General features: G+C 44.1%; 1 protein-coding gene across 1 annotated transcript in view; it reads right to left on the bottom strand.

Annotated features, from left to right (window-relative positions):
- Positions 1-676: 676 nt before the first annotated feature.
- SETD2 (SET domain containing 2) overlaps positions 677-15,508 on the bottom strand; it is a 151,723-nt gene continuing 136,891 nt past the window's right edge. Inside the window, 3 exon segments of the mRNA XM_023515926.1 lie at positions 677-1,499; positions 2,367-2,468; positions 5,972-6,052. Coding sequence (XP_023371694.1) covers positions 1,338-1,499; positions 2,367-2,468; positions 5,972-6,052 — 345 coding nt within the window. The 3' untranslated portion in view covers positions 677-1,337.

Genomic DNA, 15,508 nt, shown 5'->3' on the forward strand with positions numbered 1-15,508 from the left:
CTGACCCAAGATGGGTAGAGGGGTCTTGCATCTACCAGGAGATGCCCATGCTCATTATAAGCTGTGCACTATACTCCTTTTACAGGAGTCTTCTCCTATCCCTATAAGCATCCAAGCCTAGAATTAGGGGTAATAGTGGGAGGTCAGGAAACTCAAAAATCAAACAGGCATTCCAGTGGGCTCAAAGAAATCAAATCTCTGGGGCGGTGCGTGTGGCTCAGTGGGTAGGGCGCCAGCCCCATATACAGAGAGTGGTGGGTTCAAACCCGGCCCCAGCCAAACCACAACAACAACAAAAAAATAAATCAAATCTCTGAAGGGAATAAGTTCAATGCCTCTCTCTAGCTAGAAGGTATCAAGGGAGGAGATAGATTTACTTTTCTTGACCTACTGTCCAAAGAAAAGCCCAGTGTCAATGAGGTCTTAGGTCATACTTCCTTTGCTCTAGAATGCATATGTAAATTGATTCAACCCGAGCATAGCCACAAAGATTCCAAGACCACAAATGTCAGTCACCTGCCTGAGTCATATCAGGAACTGCGGGCAACAGGTTCTGTAATAAAATCCAATGGCAGGGATTAATCTTGGACTTCAAACACCTATGGCCTCTTTCTCTCCTTTCTCTAGTGACATCACTACACCCAAATATTTGATTAACTTTCAGGGAACACACATGCCAAGTTCTTTAATTGATTTTATTTTTTACATAAAAAGTTCAGTAAAAATTGGATAAAGTAAAGTGATTTTAAGCAGTAAATCAATCTTATCAACATAGCACAAGGCTGGCCAAAACCACAAGGCAGCCTGCTTTGGAATATTTACATGATAACAAATTAAACCTTGCAGGAGACCTTAAACCATCCTTACAAAGTCTTCCTGTGATCCTAGCACATAGAGGCTAAAAGCAAAACAAAAACCAAACAAAAACCAAGAAAAAACAAATTATTTTCAATATATTCACATATACATTAAAATATAATACAGATCATCAAGGTAAGGGGTTGTGGGTGGGGATGCGCATGGGTCTGTGCGCTGACAGCACCACCAAGGAGGAGACCCAGGTTTGAAAGTGGGGTCAGGTCTGGCGGGGATCTTTCCTAATCCCTTACTGCTGATGGCTTCTAACTACACCCCAGCAGCTCACAACTAGGGATCACTTGTAGATGGGACTCATTTTTGTAGCTTTCAATGGACACCTGCAGGTTTGAATTTCCCAGGGTGACATATCATCAGTAGCACAACCCTGATAGGGAAGTGGGGCAGAGAGGCCCACAGGATTTCTTTTCTCCTGAGTCTACCCTACCTGATCACCTGTCCTCCCACCCTGGTCCCATAATTCACTCTAATTCAGTGTCTTCTTTGGGTTTGTAAACAGCCCCAAACTTCTGCATGTACTTCTTAATGTACTCCTTGGTTTTGTGTTTCACATTCTCATTGCACTCCAGGTCCTCAGGATTCTTACAGTACTTCAGCTCCTTATTCATAACACCGTGAGTTAGCTGTCCAGGGCACAGGAAGAGAGACCAGAGGTACCAATCAGTGAAAATGACTTGGGAGGAGGCAAATCGTGTGGTAATCCAGCCTGATGCTTCAGGGCCCTTCTCATTAAGAGTGGGAGTTAATGAGGGAATTGGATGGAGCAGGCTAATGCTAGGATCACCAGTAAAGAAAAGCTCAGCTCTGGAAATTTCCTGGTAGAGTACTATGGCTTCACAGCTCACAGCAACCTCAAACTCTTGGGCTTAAGAGATTCTCTTGCCTCAGCCTCCTGACTAGCTGGGATTCCAGGCACCTGCTAATTTTTTGGTTGCAGCTGTCTGTTGCTTAGCAGGCCCAGCCGGGTTCAAACCCACCACCCTAAGTGTATGTGGCTGGCACCCTGCTGATTGAGCTCCAGGCATCACCAGCTCTGGAAATTTCTTAGAGAACTGCGCTCAAGTAAGGTGCTCCCCCACCCAAATCTCCCCCTCCTTTTTTTGCAATAGAGTCTCACTATGTCACCCTCAGTCGAGTGCCATGGCATCACAGTTCACAGCAACCTCAAACTCTTGGGCTTAAGAGATTCTCTTGCCTCAGCCTCCTGACTAGCTGGGACTCCAGGCGCCGGCCACAATACCCGGCTATTTTTTGTTGCAGTTGTCATTGTTGTTTTGCAGGCCCAGGTCAGGTTCAAACTCGCCAGCTCCGGTGTACGTGGCCGTCACCCTAACCACTGAGCTATGGGTACCAAGCCCCAACTTTCTCCGTTTCTACTCCACAGCTTTGACATCTGGCAAGAAAAACTAAACTTTCTATAATGAAAGGAGCCTTCTCAGAAAATACATAGTATGCCCAGAACATTGACAGATCAGAAGCAGGGGAAGTACCTTTCGAGCTAGGTGTTTGAAGTCTTCAGTTGTGGTAATTCTTCCCACTTTGCAGTCAGGTTTCCGGTAAGGGTTCAGGCACTGGACAATGAACTGGGACATCTGAAAGCAGAGAAAAGAGAACACACCAGTCAACCGTCCAGAGAAGGCAAGGAATTGTACGGAGGAAATAATTAGAAATGGTAGCAAGGCAGAAATGGAAGCTGGCCAATCCTTCCCCTTTCCTCCCTCAGGATGGCTGGTTGGACCTTACTAGAATAAGGTAAGCCAGTAAAATATGAGAAAAGGATACTGGCTTGGGCTGAGAGGGACCCAGCAGCAGAGTATCACTGCTGAGTCTTACAACAGCCAACAAATTTTGGTGTCCTCAGTATAAAGAGGCTACACCTGGGTTCTCGGGCCCTGGAAGCAGTACAGAGCAAAGAAGGCATTCCAGAGCGAGCAGGAGGCTTAGCAACCCTAGGGAACTGTAGGTATTTTGTCACTGAAATGTAGTAAGACACCTAGTAGAAGAATCCAGGGCAGAATCCTTTTCATGCCACCACTTCCAATGTCCTCTCCTGGGCTATCTCTGTAGGGTCCTACTCACTGGCTCTCAAACAGACTCCACGCATAGGAACTGTAAATATTTGTGATGTTAAGATCATAGGCAACAGGCTCAGTGCCTATGGCTCAAGCGGCTAAGGCGCACCAGCCACATATACCTGAGCTGGTGGGTTCAAATTCAGCCCGGGCCTGCCAAACAACAATGACGGCTACAACCAAAAAATGCCAGGCATTGTGGCAGGCGCCTGTAATCCCAGCTACTTGGGAGGTGGAGGCAAGAGAATCGCTTGAGCCCAGGAGTTGGAGGTTGCTGTGAGCTGTGATGCCATGGCACTCTATCCAGGGCGACAGCTTGAGGCTCTGTCTCCAAAAAAAAGAAAAGATCACAGGCAACAAAGAGGACACTTCAACATTCTGAACAGGATCTACCTATCACAGAAACTCAGTCTTCTGGTGTTCAAAGAACAAGGCTATCTCATAAGGTAGGCAATAAACAAACAGCTGCTGGTTGGCTGACCTAAAATACCAATACTTTCATACAGGGACAGTGAGAAACTAAGTTTTATCCCTGGGTAAGCCTTTTACTCAAAGTTCTTCTGTAGTCTTCTGGCCTTTACACACTCCCCCTTTAATTTATCCCTCAAATATACAGAAGGTGCCCAAAAACATATACACATTTATTTACTCATTTTTAGAGACAGAGTCTCACTCTGTCACCCTAGGTAGAGTGCTGTGGCATCACACAGCTCACAGCAACCTCCAACTCCTGGGCTTAGGCAATTCTCTTGCCTCAGCCTCCCAAGGAGCTGGGACTACAGGCACCTGCCACAACGCCTGGCTATTTTTTTGTTACAGTTTGGCCGGGGCTGGGTTTGAACCCAGCACCCTCGGTATATGGGGCCAGGGCCTTACTCACTGAGCCACAGGCGCTGCCTACGTATACACATTTTAAGAAAGGAAAAATCTGTATTAAAATTGCAATATTCAACATATACCGTAACAAGATCAATACGAGTCATGGTGAATACCTCCTATAATTGCAGAAGTCAAAGATGACTTGAGGATTACAAATTTAATACCATTTTTATCATTCCTTAAAATGTGCATACACTTTTTTGACACCCTGTGTAGATAGGGATTGCATTACCCCTGATTAATATCCCGATTATAGTTCCCTATAATCCGCAAACAGTCCTTACGTAAAGAAGAACAATATCATCCAGCCATATTTCCAGCACCCCTCGTGTGCCCACAAGACTAATTATAATTCCCTAGAAGGGATGGTACTTCCTCTTGCCTCTGTATATTCTACTGCCTGAACTGATACCCCTCCTAATCTACCTGGCCAATTCCTATCCCCAATTTAAGAACCCCATCCTGACACCCTGAATCATGGTCTCTAGCTCTATTGTGGCTTTTAAATAGATGCCATTACTTATTTAGAGGTTTAAGACACTAGAAGCCCCTAAAAAGAATGAAGACTAGCATTTAGAATCTGGATCCCATGAAGCAGCCAAGAAGTTCACCGTTCTGATTGTTACAAACATATACTTCCAGTAAGGATTAACAGGAGCTTCATTCTCCCAATCCCTTGAGGATTAGGCAGTCACTGAATGAGATTATCACAGAAAGAGAACTGAACATTGAGCAAGAAGCCCTCTGTTCAAGTTTTCTGCCTAGAACCTGCCTTTTCTGAACCTTAAGAGTTCCTTCACTGGGATAAGAGGAACAATAATCCCTGTCTTGCCCTAAACAAGGTCTATTGTGGGAATGAAATGAGATAATGGATACGAAAGTGTTTAATCAACTGTGTTATCCCATAACTACACAGTGGAATCATAGAAACAAAGGGAACACCCAAAAACAAGACAATCTAACACCACATATAGCTTTCCTCTGCCACAGATGCTACAGAAAGCCCACAGTGAGCAGGTAAATGTGGTCTGCAAAGGCTTCTGTAAAGCAAAGAGATGGCTGAGGAGTTCTCAATGGGAAAAGCAGCTCTCAAGCAAGATGCATAAGCTAAACCTGATGTTCCTGCCTATCTTGAGACAATCATATTTTATGTTGTAAAATGCACTCCGTGTATAATGTGCACTCATGTTTTTGATCCAAACTTTTAGGAAAATGCCCCTCAATGTCTGGCTCTTAGCCAGGAGAGATATAAGGGAAGGTTAACACTTGCTTCCCTGGTAAACGTGCAGACTGCACCACTCTCCTGCAGCTGCCTGCTTTGCGAAGGCTGCTCCTTCCTTCTCTGCCAGGAATTCTCCTCTCCCTGCCACATTGAGGACAACGGCTGAGATAGCCACATGTGTGGTCAGTAGGGTGGGTGCTTCTGAGGCCATTTGGCTTGTAGACAGCCAGGCAGGTGTGGGGCCCCTGTTCCCTTCCATGTAGCCAGGCCTCAGGCTTTATTCTATTCTGTACAGGGATAGCCTGCCTCACCAGCCCTACCACCACTCCCTCCCCTAACTGTGGTGCTGAGCAGAGGCTGCTCTATCTGTTCCCTTCAGATTCCTGATAATCCTGGATTAGAACTCCACGTGTCTGGTGGGCCCTGCAGGAGGGCACAGTAGCCCTGGAAGGCCTACTGGATTCCCTACTCCTGAGCCATACTACCCATGTACAATGCACATCCTTATTTTTTCCCTTAAAAATGTGATGAAATATTGCATATTATACACAGCAAAATATGAACAAGATGTGAAAGAGTTGGCTCAGCACCCATAGCTCAGTGGTTAGGGTGCTGGTCACATGCATCGGGGCTAGAGGGTTCGAACCTGGCCCAGGCCTGCTAAAACAACAATGACAACTATAACAACAAGAACAACAATAGCTGGGTGTTGGGGTGGGGGCCTGTAGTCCCAGCTACTTGGGAGGCTGAGGCAAAAGAATCACTTAAGCCCAGGAGTTCGAGGTTGCTGTGAGCTGTAATGCCTTGGCACTCTACCAATGGTGACACAGTGAGACTCTGTCTCAAAAAAAGAAAAGAAAAAAAGTAGAAGAGTCCAAGTTTAAGCCTGAGGAGCTTAGTGTCCATATCCATCAAACCTTACCTCTTTTCTGAATACTTCTTTGCTTTTCTTGGCCAGTTCACTGGAGGTATCTGCTTCTGCTGTCTTGGGCTTTTTCGAGGTCTAAAAATGGAAGAGAAAATACAATAGCGCTAACATGAGAAGTCAAGTTTACTGATGCCCTACTTTCCCAGAACCCTCATTTTACTTCCCTAGCTGGGATACCTGACTCTTCGTATTAGAATCCATTTAGGACCCCTGCCTCAGGTACACAGCCTAGAGTCCACTTGGCTACTATGTTTCAAATTCTGTTATTTGACTCTTGCTTCCTCCTTATAAGCCAAGTTCTAATCTTCTACCCTAAGCCAAAGCTATACTATACTCATCACTTTACCTCCAAAGGTAGAGTTGGCTAGACTGTATAAGAGTCTTAGCCTAGGAATGAAGAGATGAAGGAAACATCAAAATATTGGGTTGAGAAAATTAGATATTCAAGCCAGTGAATAGATGAGCAGATTAAGGCACAGAAGATACTCAGACCCAAGCTAGCATGATGATGATAAACCCAGGATTCCCTTCTAGCACTGCTAGAGGGGTGGCTGCCAAGTGACTCCCTAAGCAAGCACTATCAAGAGTGATGGGTTGGCAGGCCTGCCATTCACAGCACCCAACATGTAGGTAGGCCACTTATTTGTACCTTTGCCTACTACTAGTCATCAGGCCCCTTCCCAATAGATGTCCTTTTCCATACAAAAAAATAATTATAAGCATTATCCTTTGATTACAAGTTACTTCAGATAAATCTTTAAACTGCATGCTTTTGCTTGGGACATGGGGCAGAGAAATTTTTCTATACCCACCCATCCCCTGGTTCTGCTTCCCCCGTTTTGATAAATATTATGAAGGCTCTGGTGCTGAAAAGGCTGTTCAACTCCCTTTGCTTGGGAATGGCTCCAGAAAAAGGTGGCATTTGCTTGGCTTTGCGTTGTCATAAAATCAGCGTTCTCTGATTAAATCAGAAACTCAGAAAAGCTTTACATATTTTCTACTTTTCTACTGTCTTCCTTTGGCTGTGGGAGCATTAGAGGGGTTAAGAGAGCAGAGTAGAAAGAAGGAACCAACCTAAACTCTGTTTTCACAAAATAAAACTAAGCAATAAAACACAAATAACTATCTTCAAATGTTTTGCTTTGGGATTTTCCAATTGTAGAGTGTGAGCCTGCGCCACAGTAAGACTCCAAGGTAGCAAAGGATCAATCATAAATTATTTGAATAAGCCAAGGACACTTCAACACATGCTCTCTTGTAGATCTCAGAATTGAATAGCAAAGTAATGATCCTATGGAAAAGGCCAAGCTCTCAAGAGTGGGTACTGTGCAAATGTCCTGCTTCCCTCTGAATATGGGATATGTTCAGGAAGCTAAATAAATCAAATCCATATTTAATAGCTTTCTAATTTAATCCTTGACTTGATGAGGTTGGGAAGGCTTTAAAAATAATCATAGATCGTAATCCATTGATCTGTCTAGGAGCTCTATTGGTCCTTTTAAGCACTGTGCAATTGAAAATGAAAAAGGAAATGTTTAAATGAAGGGTACCCAGACTTATGTCATAGAAATTATTAACCACTGAGAACCCTTGGGAGAACTGAAATTTGTAGATTCCCTTCTTCTTGGTCTATGGTCTGCAAATGATATGAGAAATAATTTCAGAAACTGGCTAAAGCTTATTCAAGCAGAGCCCAATGCCAGGCAAAGGAATCACTATCAGAGCCAAAGGCAGTACTTGTTATTGACAGAAAAACCTTGGGACCCTCCATCACCCCAATCTGTAGCTCAATGGTTAGGGTGCCGGCCACATAGACTGAGGCTGGTGGGTTCGAACGCAGCCTGGGCCTGCTAAACAACAATGACAACTACAATAAAAAATAGCTGGGTGATGTGGCAGGCGCCTGTAGTCCCAGTTACTTGGGAGGCTGAAGCAAGAGAATCAATTAATCACAAGAATTTGAGGTTGCTGTGAGCTGTGATACCACAGCACTTTACCAAGGGCTCAGGTAAATAATTAATATATGATAAGTAAATAAATAAATTTTAACATCTCTAATAGTTCTCAAACTTCTAAAACTAAGTATTATTAACCTCTCCAAATGTCTTTTGCCTACTAAAAATCCTGCAGCTCCATTGAAAAAAACAAAAAATACAAAAACTGGCTGCCCTATAAGCCACTGCATGGACTGTAACATAATATAATAATAAAAAAAAAATTCTCCAAAAAAAAAAAAATCCTTTAGCTCCAGTGGTGCCTGTGGCTCAGTGAGTAGGACACTGGCCCCATATACTAAGGGTAGAGGGTTTGAACCCGACCCTGGCCAAAAAATAGCCAGGTGTTGTGGCAGGCACCTGTAGTCCCAGCTACTTGGGAGGCTGAGGCAAGAGAATCACCTAAGCCCAGGTGTTGGAGGTTGCTTTGAGCTGTGACGCCACAGCACTCTACTGAGGGTGACAAAGTAAGACTCTATCTCTTAAAAAAAATAAAAAAAATAAAAAATAAAATAAAAAACCTTTAGCTCCAGAAAAGATGGACTAAAGCAATGATGCCCAAAATATAACCAGCTATTTCATGGGGCAGGGAACATCCCTGTGTACACCAAGCTGTCCCACTGAGATTCAAGGAAACCACCAGGGAGCAAGGCAGGGGCTCTGACACTGAAAAAAGCAAAGCATTCCCATGTCCCGAGCAATAATTAGTTTGCCTTTACTCCATGTTTGCTCATATGAGACATTAGTCAATGGAAAATTTTGGTGAAAACCTATGTGACCAGTAGCCACATAATAGCAAACAATGAAATGAGTAGGCAAAGAGCCTGTCAGAAAGCCAAAGCTTACTACCTTCAGAAGGTGACCCTGATGTCAGCCTTCATCTGTGACATATTTGGATTCCTAGGGTCTAAACATAATACGCGAGGCCTAAGTGCCATCACATCATTCAAATGAGGTTTGAGTCCTTCTGGCTTAGTTGGCAACCACCTTAAAATTATTGGACAGTTGTGGTTACCACACACAAAGTAGCATAGCAAATACAAAACCCACCCTACACCACAAAGTCCATGTAACTCAGCAAGGCCTGAGTTCCAGAAATGAATTGTGACAAAGGAAGAGCAGAAATATACCAAGCTAATGATTCTTCTTCCCTGAATACCATTAAATGTTCTTTGAACATGAAATTCAATGAGAAACTTTATCTTTGGGGGCAGCAGGAATCTAGAAGCACAAACTAAGCCATCATAAACACCACACACATGATTCAACCTATACTCTGTAAGACTTGAACTTGTATACGTCAATTAAAAAGTTAAGAAAGGATTTTTGAAAATAATAAAGACTTAGTTTAGGTGGTCATTTTGCATCTGTAGGTTTGACCACCTGCACACAGAAAATATTCTAAAATAAATAAATAAGAAAATACCAATCCTGGGGCGGCGCCTGCGGCTCAAAGGAGTAGGGTGCTGGCCCCATATGCTGGAGGTGGTGGGTTCAAACCCAGCCCCAGGAAAAAACTGAAAAAAGAAAAAAAAAAGGAAAATACCAATCCTTTATGGATATGGAGGGATGACTTAACATGTATTACAGTATTCTTCTTTTGGCGAATCTGGGATCCCTTGGGCTTCAGGAATTTGCACGTCTATGTCTCAAGACTTGGGAAGTTTCCAGTATCTTTCTTATTGGGGTGTGGGAGTAAGACAGAGTCTCATTCTGTCACCAAGGCTGGAGTGCAATGGCATGATCACAACTCAATGCAACCTCCAACTTTCAGACTCAAGTGATTATCCTGCCTCAGCTACTCAGTAGCTGGAATTAGGGTATGTGCTACCATGCCTGGCTAAACTTTTTAGTTTTTCGGAAATCTCACTGTGTTCCCGGATTGCTCCTGGCCTCAAGCAATCCTCCCAAACTGTTAGGATTACAGGCATAAGCCCACCATACCCAGCCTAGAATCATTTCTTTAATTAAGCATCCTGCCCCCCTTTTTTCTTTCTTCTCCCTCTGAAACTCCCATAATTCAAATGTTTGATACCTCGATAGTACTTCCTAAGTCCTATATTCTTCCTTCATTCTTTTTCATACTTTATTCTTTTTAATTCTAATAGCCAAATTTCAAATCACTTCTCTTTGAGATCACTATTCTTTTTTCTATATGATCTAGGCTGCTAGTTAAGTTCTCTAATGCGTTTTTCTGTTTTATCACTGTACTCTTAGCTATAGGATTTCTGTTCATTTTTTTCTTTAAGGTTTCTATTTCTTTATTAAATATCTTACTTTATTCATGCATTGTTTTCCTAATTTTGTTTAGCTTTTTGTGTTCTCTTGCATATTGAGCTTCTTTAAGGTAATTCCTTCAAGTTCTTTGTTATAGCTGGGTATGGTGGCTCATGTCTAATCCTAGCACTCTGGGAAGCTGAGGCAGGTGGATTGCTTGAGCTCACAGGTTCGAGACTAGTCTGAGCAAAAGAGAGATCTTGTCTCTACTAAAAATAGAAAAACAGGGCGGTGCCTGTGGCTCAAAGGAGTAGGGCACCAGCCTCATATACCAGAGGTGATGGGTTCAAACCCGGCCCCGACCAAAATAAATAAATAAGTAAAAATAAAAATAGAAAAATTGAGACAAGAGGATCGCTTGAGCCCAAGAGTTGGAGGCTGCTGTGAGCTATGATGCCACAGCACTCTCTACTGGTTGAGACTTTGTCTCAAAAAAAAAAAAAAAATCTTTGTTAGACAATTCATAGATCATCATTTCCTTGAGATCAGTTATTAGAGTTTTATTAGTTTACTTTGGTAGGAGTATGCTTCCTTGATACTTTGTTACTGATGTAGCCTGATGTCCCTGCATTTACAGAAGAAAACATTTTCCTGCATCCACTAATTTTATAATCCACAGGCAGCTCTGGAATCAATCCCCTACCAACACAGGAGAAAACTGCATGAAGATGATCCTTGAATTAAAACAAGTCTACATCCTGATAAACCCATGGCATATCAAGAAGTATAAATGAATGTGTATTTTCTCAACATTGTAAAGTTGAAAAATCATTAAGTTAAACCCTATAAGTCTGGGTCATCTGTACTCCCTTTGGGAGTTGCTACCATCTTTGACAGCAAAAGGTGTCAAAACAATTTATTTCAGCAAGTGGGTCTAAACAAGGCACACAGCTGTCCCTTAATTTTTCTTTTTCTTTTCTTTTTTTCTTTTTTTTTTTTTTTTTGAGAGAACTGACCAGGATAGAGTGTCATGGCATCATAACAGATCACAGAAATCTCAAACTCCTGGGTTCAAGCAATCCTCCTACCTCAGCCTCCTGAGCAGCTAGGACTATAGGCACCCACTACAATGCCAAGCTGATTTTTCTATTTTTAGTAGAGATGAGGTTTCACTCTTGCTCAGGGTGGAAATTTACTAGAATTCATTAAATTATACACCTAAATAATTAGATTTTATTTATTTTTTTGAGACAGAGTCTCAAGCTTAATCTGTCATGGCCAGAAGCATAAGTCTGTGGATGGGCTTTATCATAAGCAACAGCACTTTTACAGAGGGATAAAATACACCTATTATAAAATCTAATTATTGGCTCTGTGCCAATAGTTCAAGTGGCTACGGCACCTGCCACATACACCAGAGTTGGCAGATTTAAATCCAGCCCAGGGCCGCCAAACAACAATGACAACTACAACCAAAAAATATCCGCGTGTTGTAGCAGGCACCTATAGTCCCAGCTACTTGGGAGGCTGAGGTAAGGGAATCGCTTAAGCCCAAGAGTTTGAGGTTGCTATGAGCTGTGATGCCATGGCACTCTACTGAGGACAACATAGTGAGACTCAGTTTTGGAAAAACAAAAATTAGAAAGCTAAGCTGACTCAGACCTATAATCCTAGCACTTCAGGAAGCTGAGGTAGGAGGATCACATGAGGAGTTTAAGACTACCTTGATAATGCCACTACACTCTAGCCCAGGCGAGAGAGAGAGAGAGAGACCCTATCTCCCATGACCCCCAAATTAGAGCTCTCACCCCTACTGAGATATTCTTCCCTTAAACAAGGTCTTTTTTGGAGACCAGACTAAGCAAGAGTGAGATCCCCATCAGGTTGCTATGAGCAAGGCTGATACCATGGTACTCTATGCTGGGGCAACATGGTGAGACTCTGGAAGCAATATAAAAGAGAACCCCTAGAAGGTGAAAGTTGAGGTAAAAAGGGACCAGGTGCCACATTCTGGATCATCCTGCTCAGAAAAAGTACTCAGAAGGCAGAGTGACAGTGTGGGAAATCAGTAGTGAAAAAGGTAAAAAGGTAGACATGAAAATCAGTGCAGGTGAGCATGGAGAGACCCAGGGATAGAACCTACACATGGAGTTGCTGGGGGATTGGGGTTGCCAATTGATCATCACCATCCCCACTGTGCCCTGAAAGGCGGAGATCAGTATTGAGTCCAAATTCTAGATGGGCCTCTCTCCACTGTGCCGAAAGAACCAAGTGAGACAAGTGAAGCTGGCCACCCACTGGATTTGGGGGTGCTTAAATGCTACCTAGCTCGCTCTACTGGAGGGGGCCAGAGGAGTGCAATCTGACCTGAAGTCTCTTTAGGGACACAGCAGTTAACTTGTAGGTAGGCGCTTCCCTTTCAGCGTACTGGCAGGTCTGGGTGTGGAGTGTAGAGAGCAGATGGTCTGGCTGTCTATCAAACATTAGCAAAGTGGGACCCTGCCACCAAAGGCCCAGAGTTCACTAAAGATCATGAAGATCCAAAGTAGTGTGGCTTTTGAGGGACTGGCTGTGCAAGTGACATGAGCTCAGCCTTCCAAGCATAAGTAGCCATCTTTCAGCAGAGTCCACAGATTAGGAAGTCTTACCGCTACCAAGGACCACTTTTTTTTTTTTTTGCAGTTTTTAGCTGGGGCTGGGTTTGAACCTGTCACCTCCGGCATATGGGGCCAGCGCCCTACTCCTTTGAGCCACAGGCACCTCCCCCAAGGACTACTTTTTAATTTCTACGTAAAATTTGCATCAGAGAGGCACATCCCCTGCCTCACTGATAGAGGGCACACAATTTCTCAGAGCTAGGCTATGGCACGCTTGAACACTGGGTGTACAGCTCTGGCCGGGGACATTGGTTGCTGGGGGTCTGAATCACCCACAAAGCATTCACTCTCACAATGTGAAAACCAGTTCTGGCTCGGCGCCTGTGGCTCAAGTGGCTAAGGCGCCAGCCACATACACCTAAGGTGGCAGGTTCGAATCCCCAGCCCGGGCCCGCCAAACAACAATGATGGCTGCAACCAAAAAAAAATGGCCAGGTGTTGTGGCGGGCGCCTGTAGTCCCAGCTACTTGGGAGGCTGAGGCAGGAGACTCGCTTGAGCCCAGGAGTTGGAGGTTGCCGTGAGTGTGATGCCATGGCACTCTACCCAGGGGAATAGCTTGAGGCTCCATCTCAAAAAAAACCCAGTTCTGATATCCTTGACTACCTGCTACAAACCTCATGACATTTAATTTCCAGACGTGGACCTTCACTTCACATCCAAAAGTGACTGTGTTTTTCTTTATACTGGAGTGCCCCCTAGTGTCTCAGGAATCTCCCCCCCCCACACACACAATCTCTCTTATAAAAAGAATGTACTCTGAGTCAAAGAAGAAACCACATGTGAAAAAGAATGAACAAAAAAATCACTGCAGGATGGGCCCAGTGGCTCATACTTGAAATCCTCTATCTAGCACTCTGGTAGGCTGAGGCAGGAGGATCACCTGCAGTCAGGAGTTTGAGAGCAGGCTGAGCAAAGCGAGACCCATCTCCACTAAAAATAGAAAAATTAGCTGGTGCCTGTAGTCCCAGTACTTGGGAGGCCGAGCCTGGTGTCACACAGCTCACAGCAACCTCCAACTCCTGGGCTTAGGCGATTCTCCTGCCTTAGCCTCCCAAGTAGCTGGGAATACAGGCGCCCACCACAATGCGTGGCTTTGGTTTTTTTGTTTTTGTTGCAGTTTGGCTGGGGCTGGGTTTGAACCTGCCATCCTCGGTATATGGGACCGGCGCCCTACTCAATGAGCCACAGGCACCACCTGCCCTGTTTATTTTTAGGGTTACAAATAATTTTAATGGCCATTTCCTAGTAGTCCAGGGCATATTCCTAAATGATTCAAAAAAATAAGGCAGTATAACAGGTAAAGTGACTCTAGTCATTCATTTGAAATTTAGTAAGCTCCACAGGGATTCAACTGATTTTTTTTTTGAGACAGAGCCTCAAGCTATCCCCTGGGTAGAGTGCCCTGGCATCACAGCTCACAACAACCTCCAACTCCTGGGTTAAAGCGAGTCTCCTGCCTCAGCCTCCCAAGTAGCTGGGACCACAGGTGCCCGCCACAATGCCTGGCTATTTTTTGGTTGCAGCTGTCATTGTTGTTTGGCGGGCCCAGGCTGGATTTGAACCCACCACCTTAGGTGTATGTGGCTGGCGCCTTAGCCACTTGAGCCACAGGCACTGAGCCAATTTTTTTTTTTAAGAGTTTCATTACATTGCCCTTGGTAGAGTGCCATGGCACCACAGCTCACAGCAACCTCCAGCTCTTAGGCTTAGGCAATTCTCTTGCCTCAGCCTCCAAAGTAGCTGGGACTACAGGTACCCGCCACAATGCCCAGCTATTTCTTGTTGCAGTTGTCACTGTTGTTTAGCTCTCCTGGACCAGGTTCGAACCTACCAACATTGGTGTTATGTGGCTGGCACCGTAATCACTGTGCCTTGGGTGCCAAGCCCACATGGATTTAACTTAAATGTGTTATCTTTCTGGCAAAACAGCCAGGCATTGTGGCAGGCATCTGTCATCCCAGCTACTTGGGAGGCTGAGGCAAGAGAATTGCCTAAGCCTAAGAGCTGGAGGTTGCTGTGAGCTGTAACGCCATGGCACTCTACTGAGGGTGACAAAGTAAGACTCTGTCTCAAAAAAATAATAATAAATAAATAAAAGAAAAATAAGCTCTTTTTAACTTTCTTTGTTTTAGTCCTTACATAGTAAATTACCTCCTCTCAAATCATTATTTAAAAAAAGGGGTGGGTTGGGTTACACCCCTTTAGTGAGGGTTTTTTACTTTATTCTAAATAATATGAGGGTATAATATTTAGGTTACATTGTTCTCACTTCCAGTGCAAAGTTGCATTTGCAGAAGAGCCCCTCACCCAGGGGGCAAGTTATGTGCCCTCACAATGTGCACGTTAGGTGAGATCCCACCCCGTGCCCTCCTTCCCTCTGCCATATGTTGTCCGCCTTCCCCTTTATATTGGATATTCATCTTTCCACTCTTGCAATACTTTCGTTTAGTGAGGTTTTAACATAACCAGTTTAACTTCATTTCAGACCCACCAATCCCCAAATAGGAGAGCAATGAAATCCAACATTTAAATAAGACTTCAGTTTTTTTTTGTTTTTTTTTGAGACAAAGCCTCAAGCTGTCCCCCTGGGTAAAGTGCCGTGGCATCACAGCTCACAGCAACCTCCAATGCCTGGGCTCAAGCGAGTCTCCTGCCTCTGCCT

Source organism: Otolemur garnettii, unplaced genomic scaffold (genome assembly GCF_000181295.1).
Source record: "Otolemur garnettii isolate 467f Iridium unplaced genomic scaffold, OtoGar3 scaffold00082, whole genome shotgun sequence".
NCBI classification, from domain to species: Eukaryota; Metazoa; Chordata; class Mammalia; order Primates; family Galagidae; genus Otolemur; species Otolemur garnettii.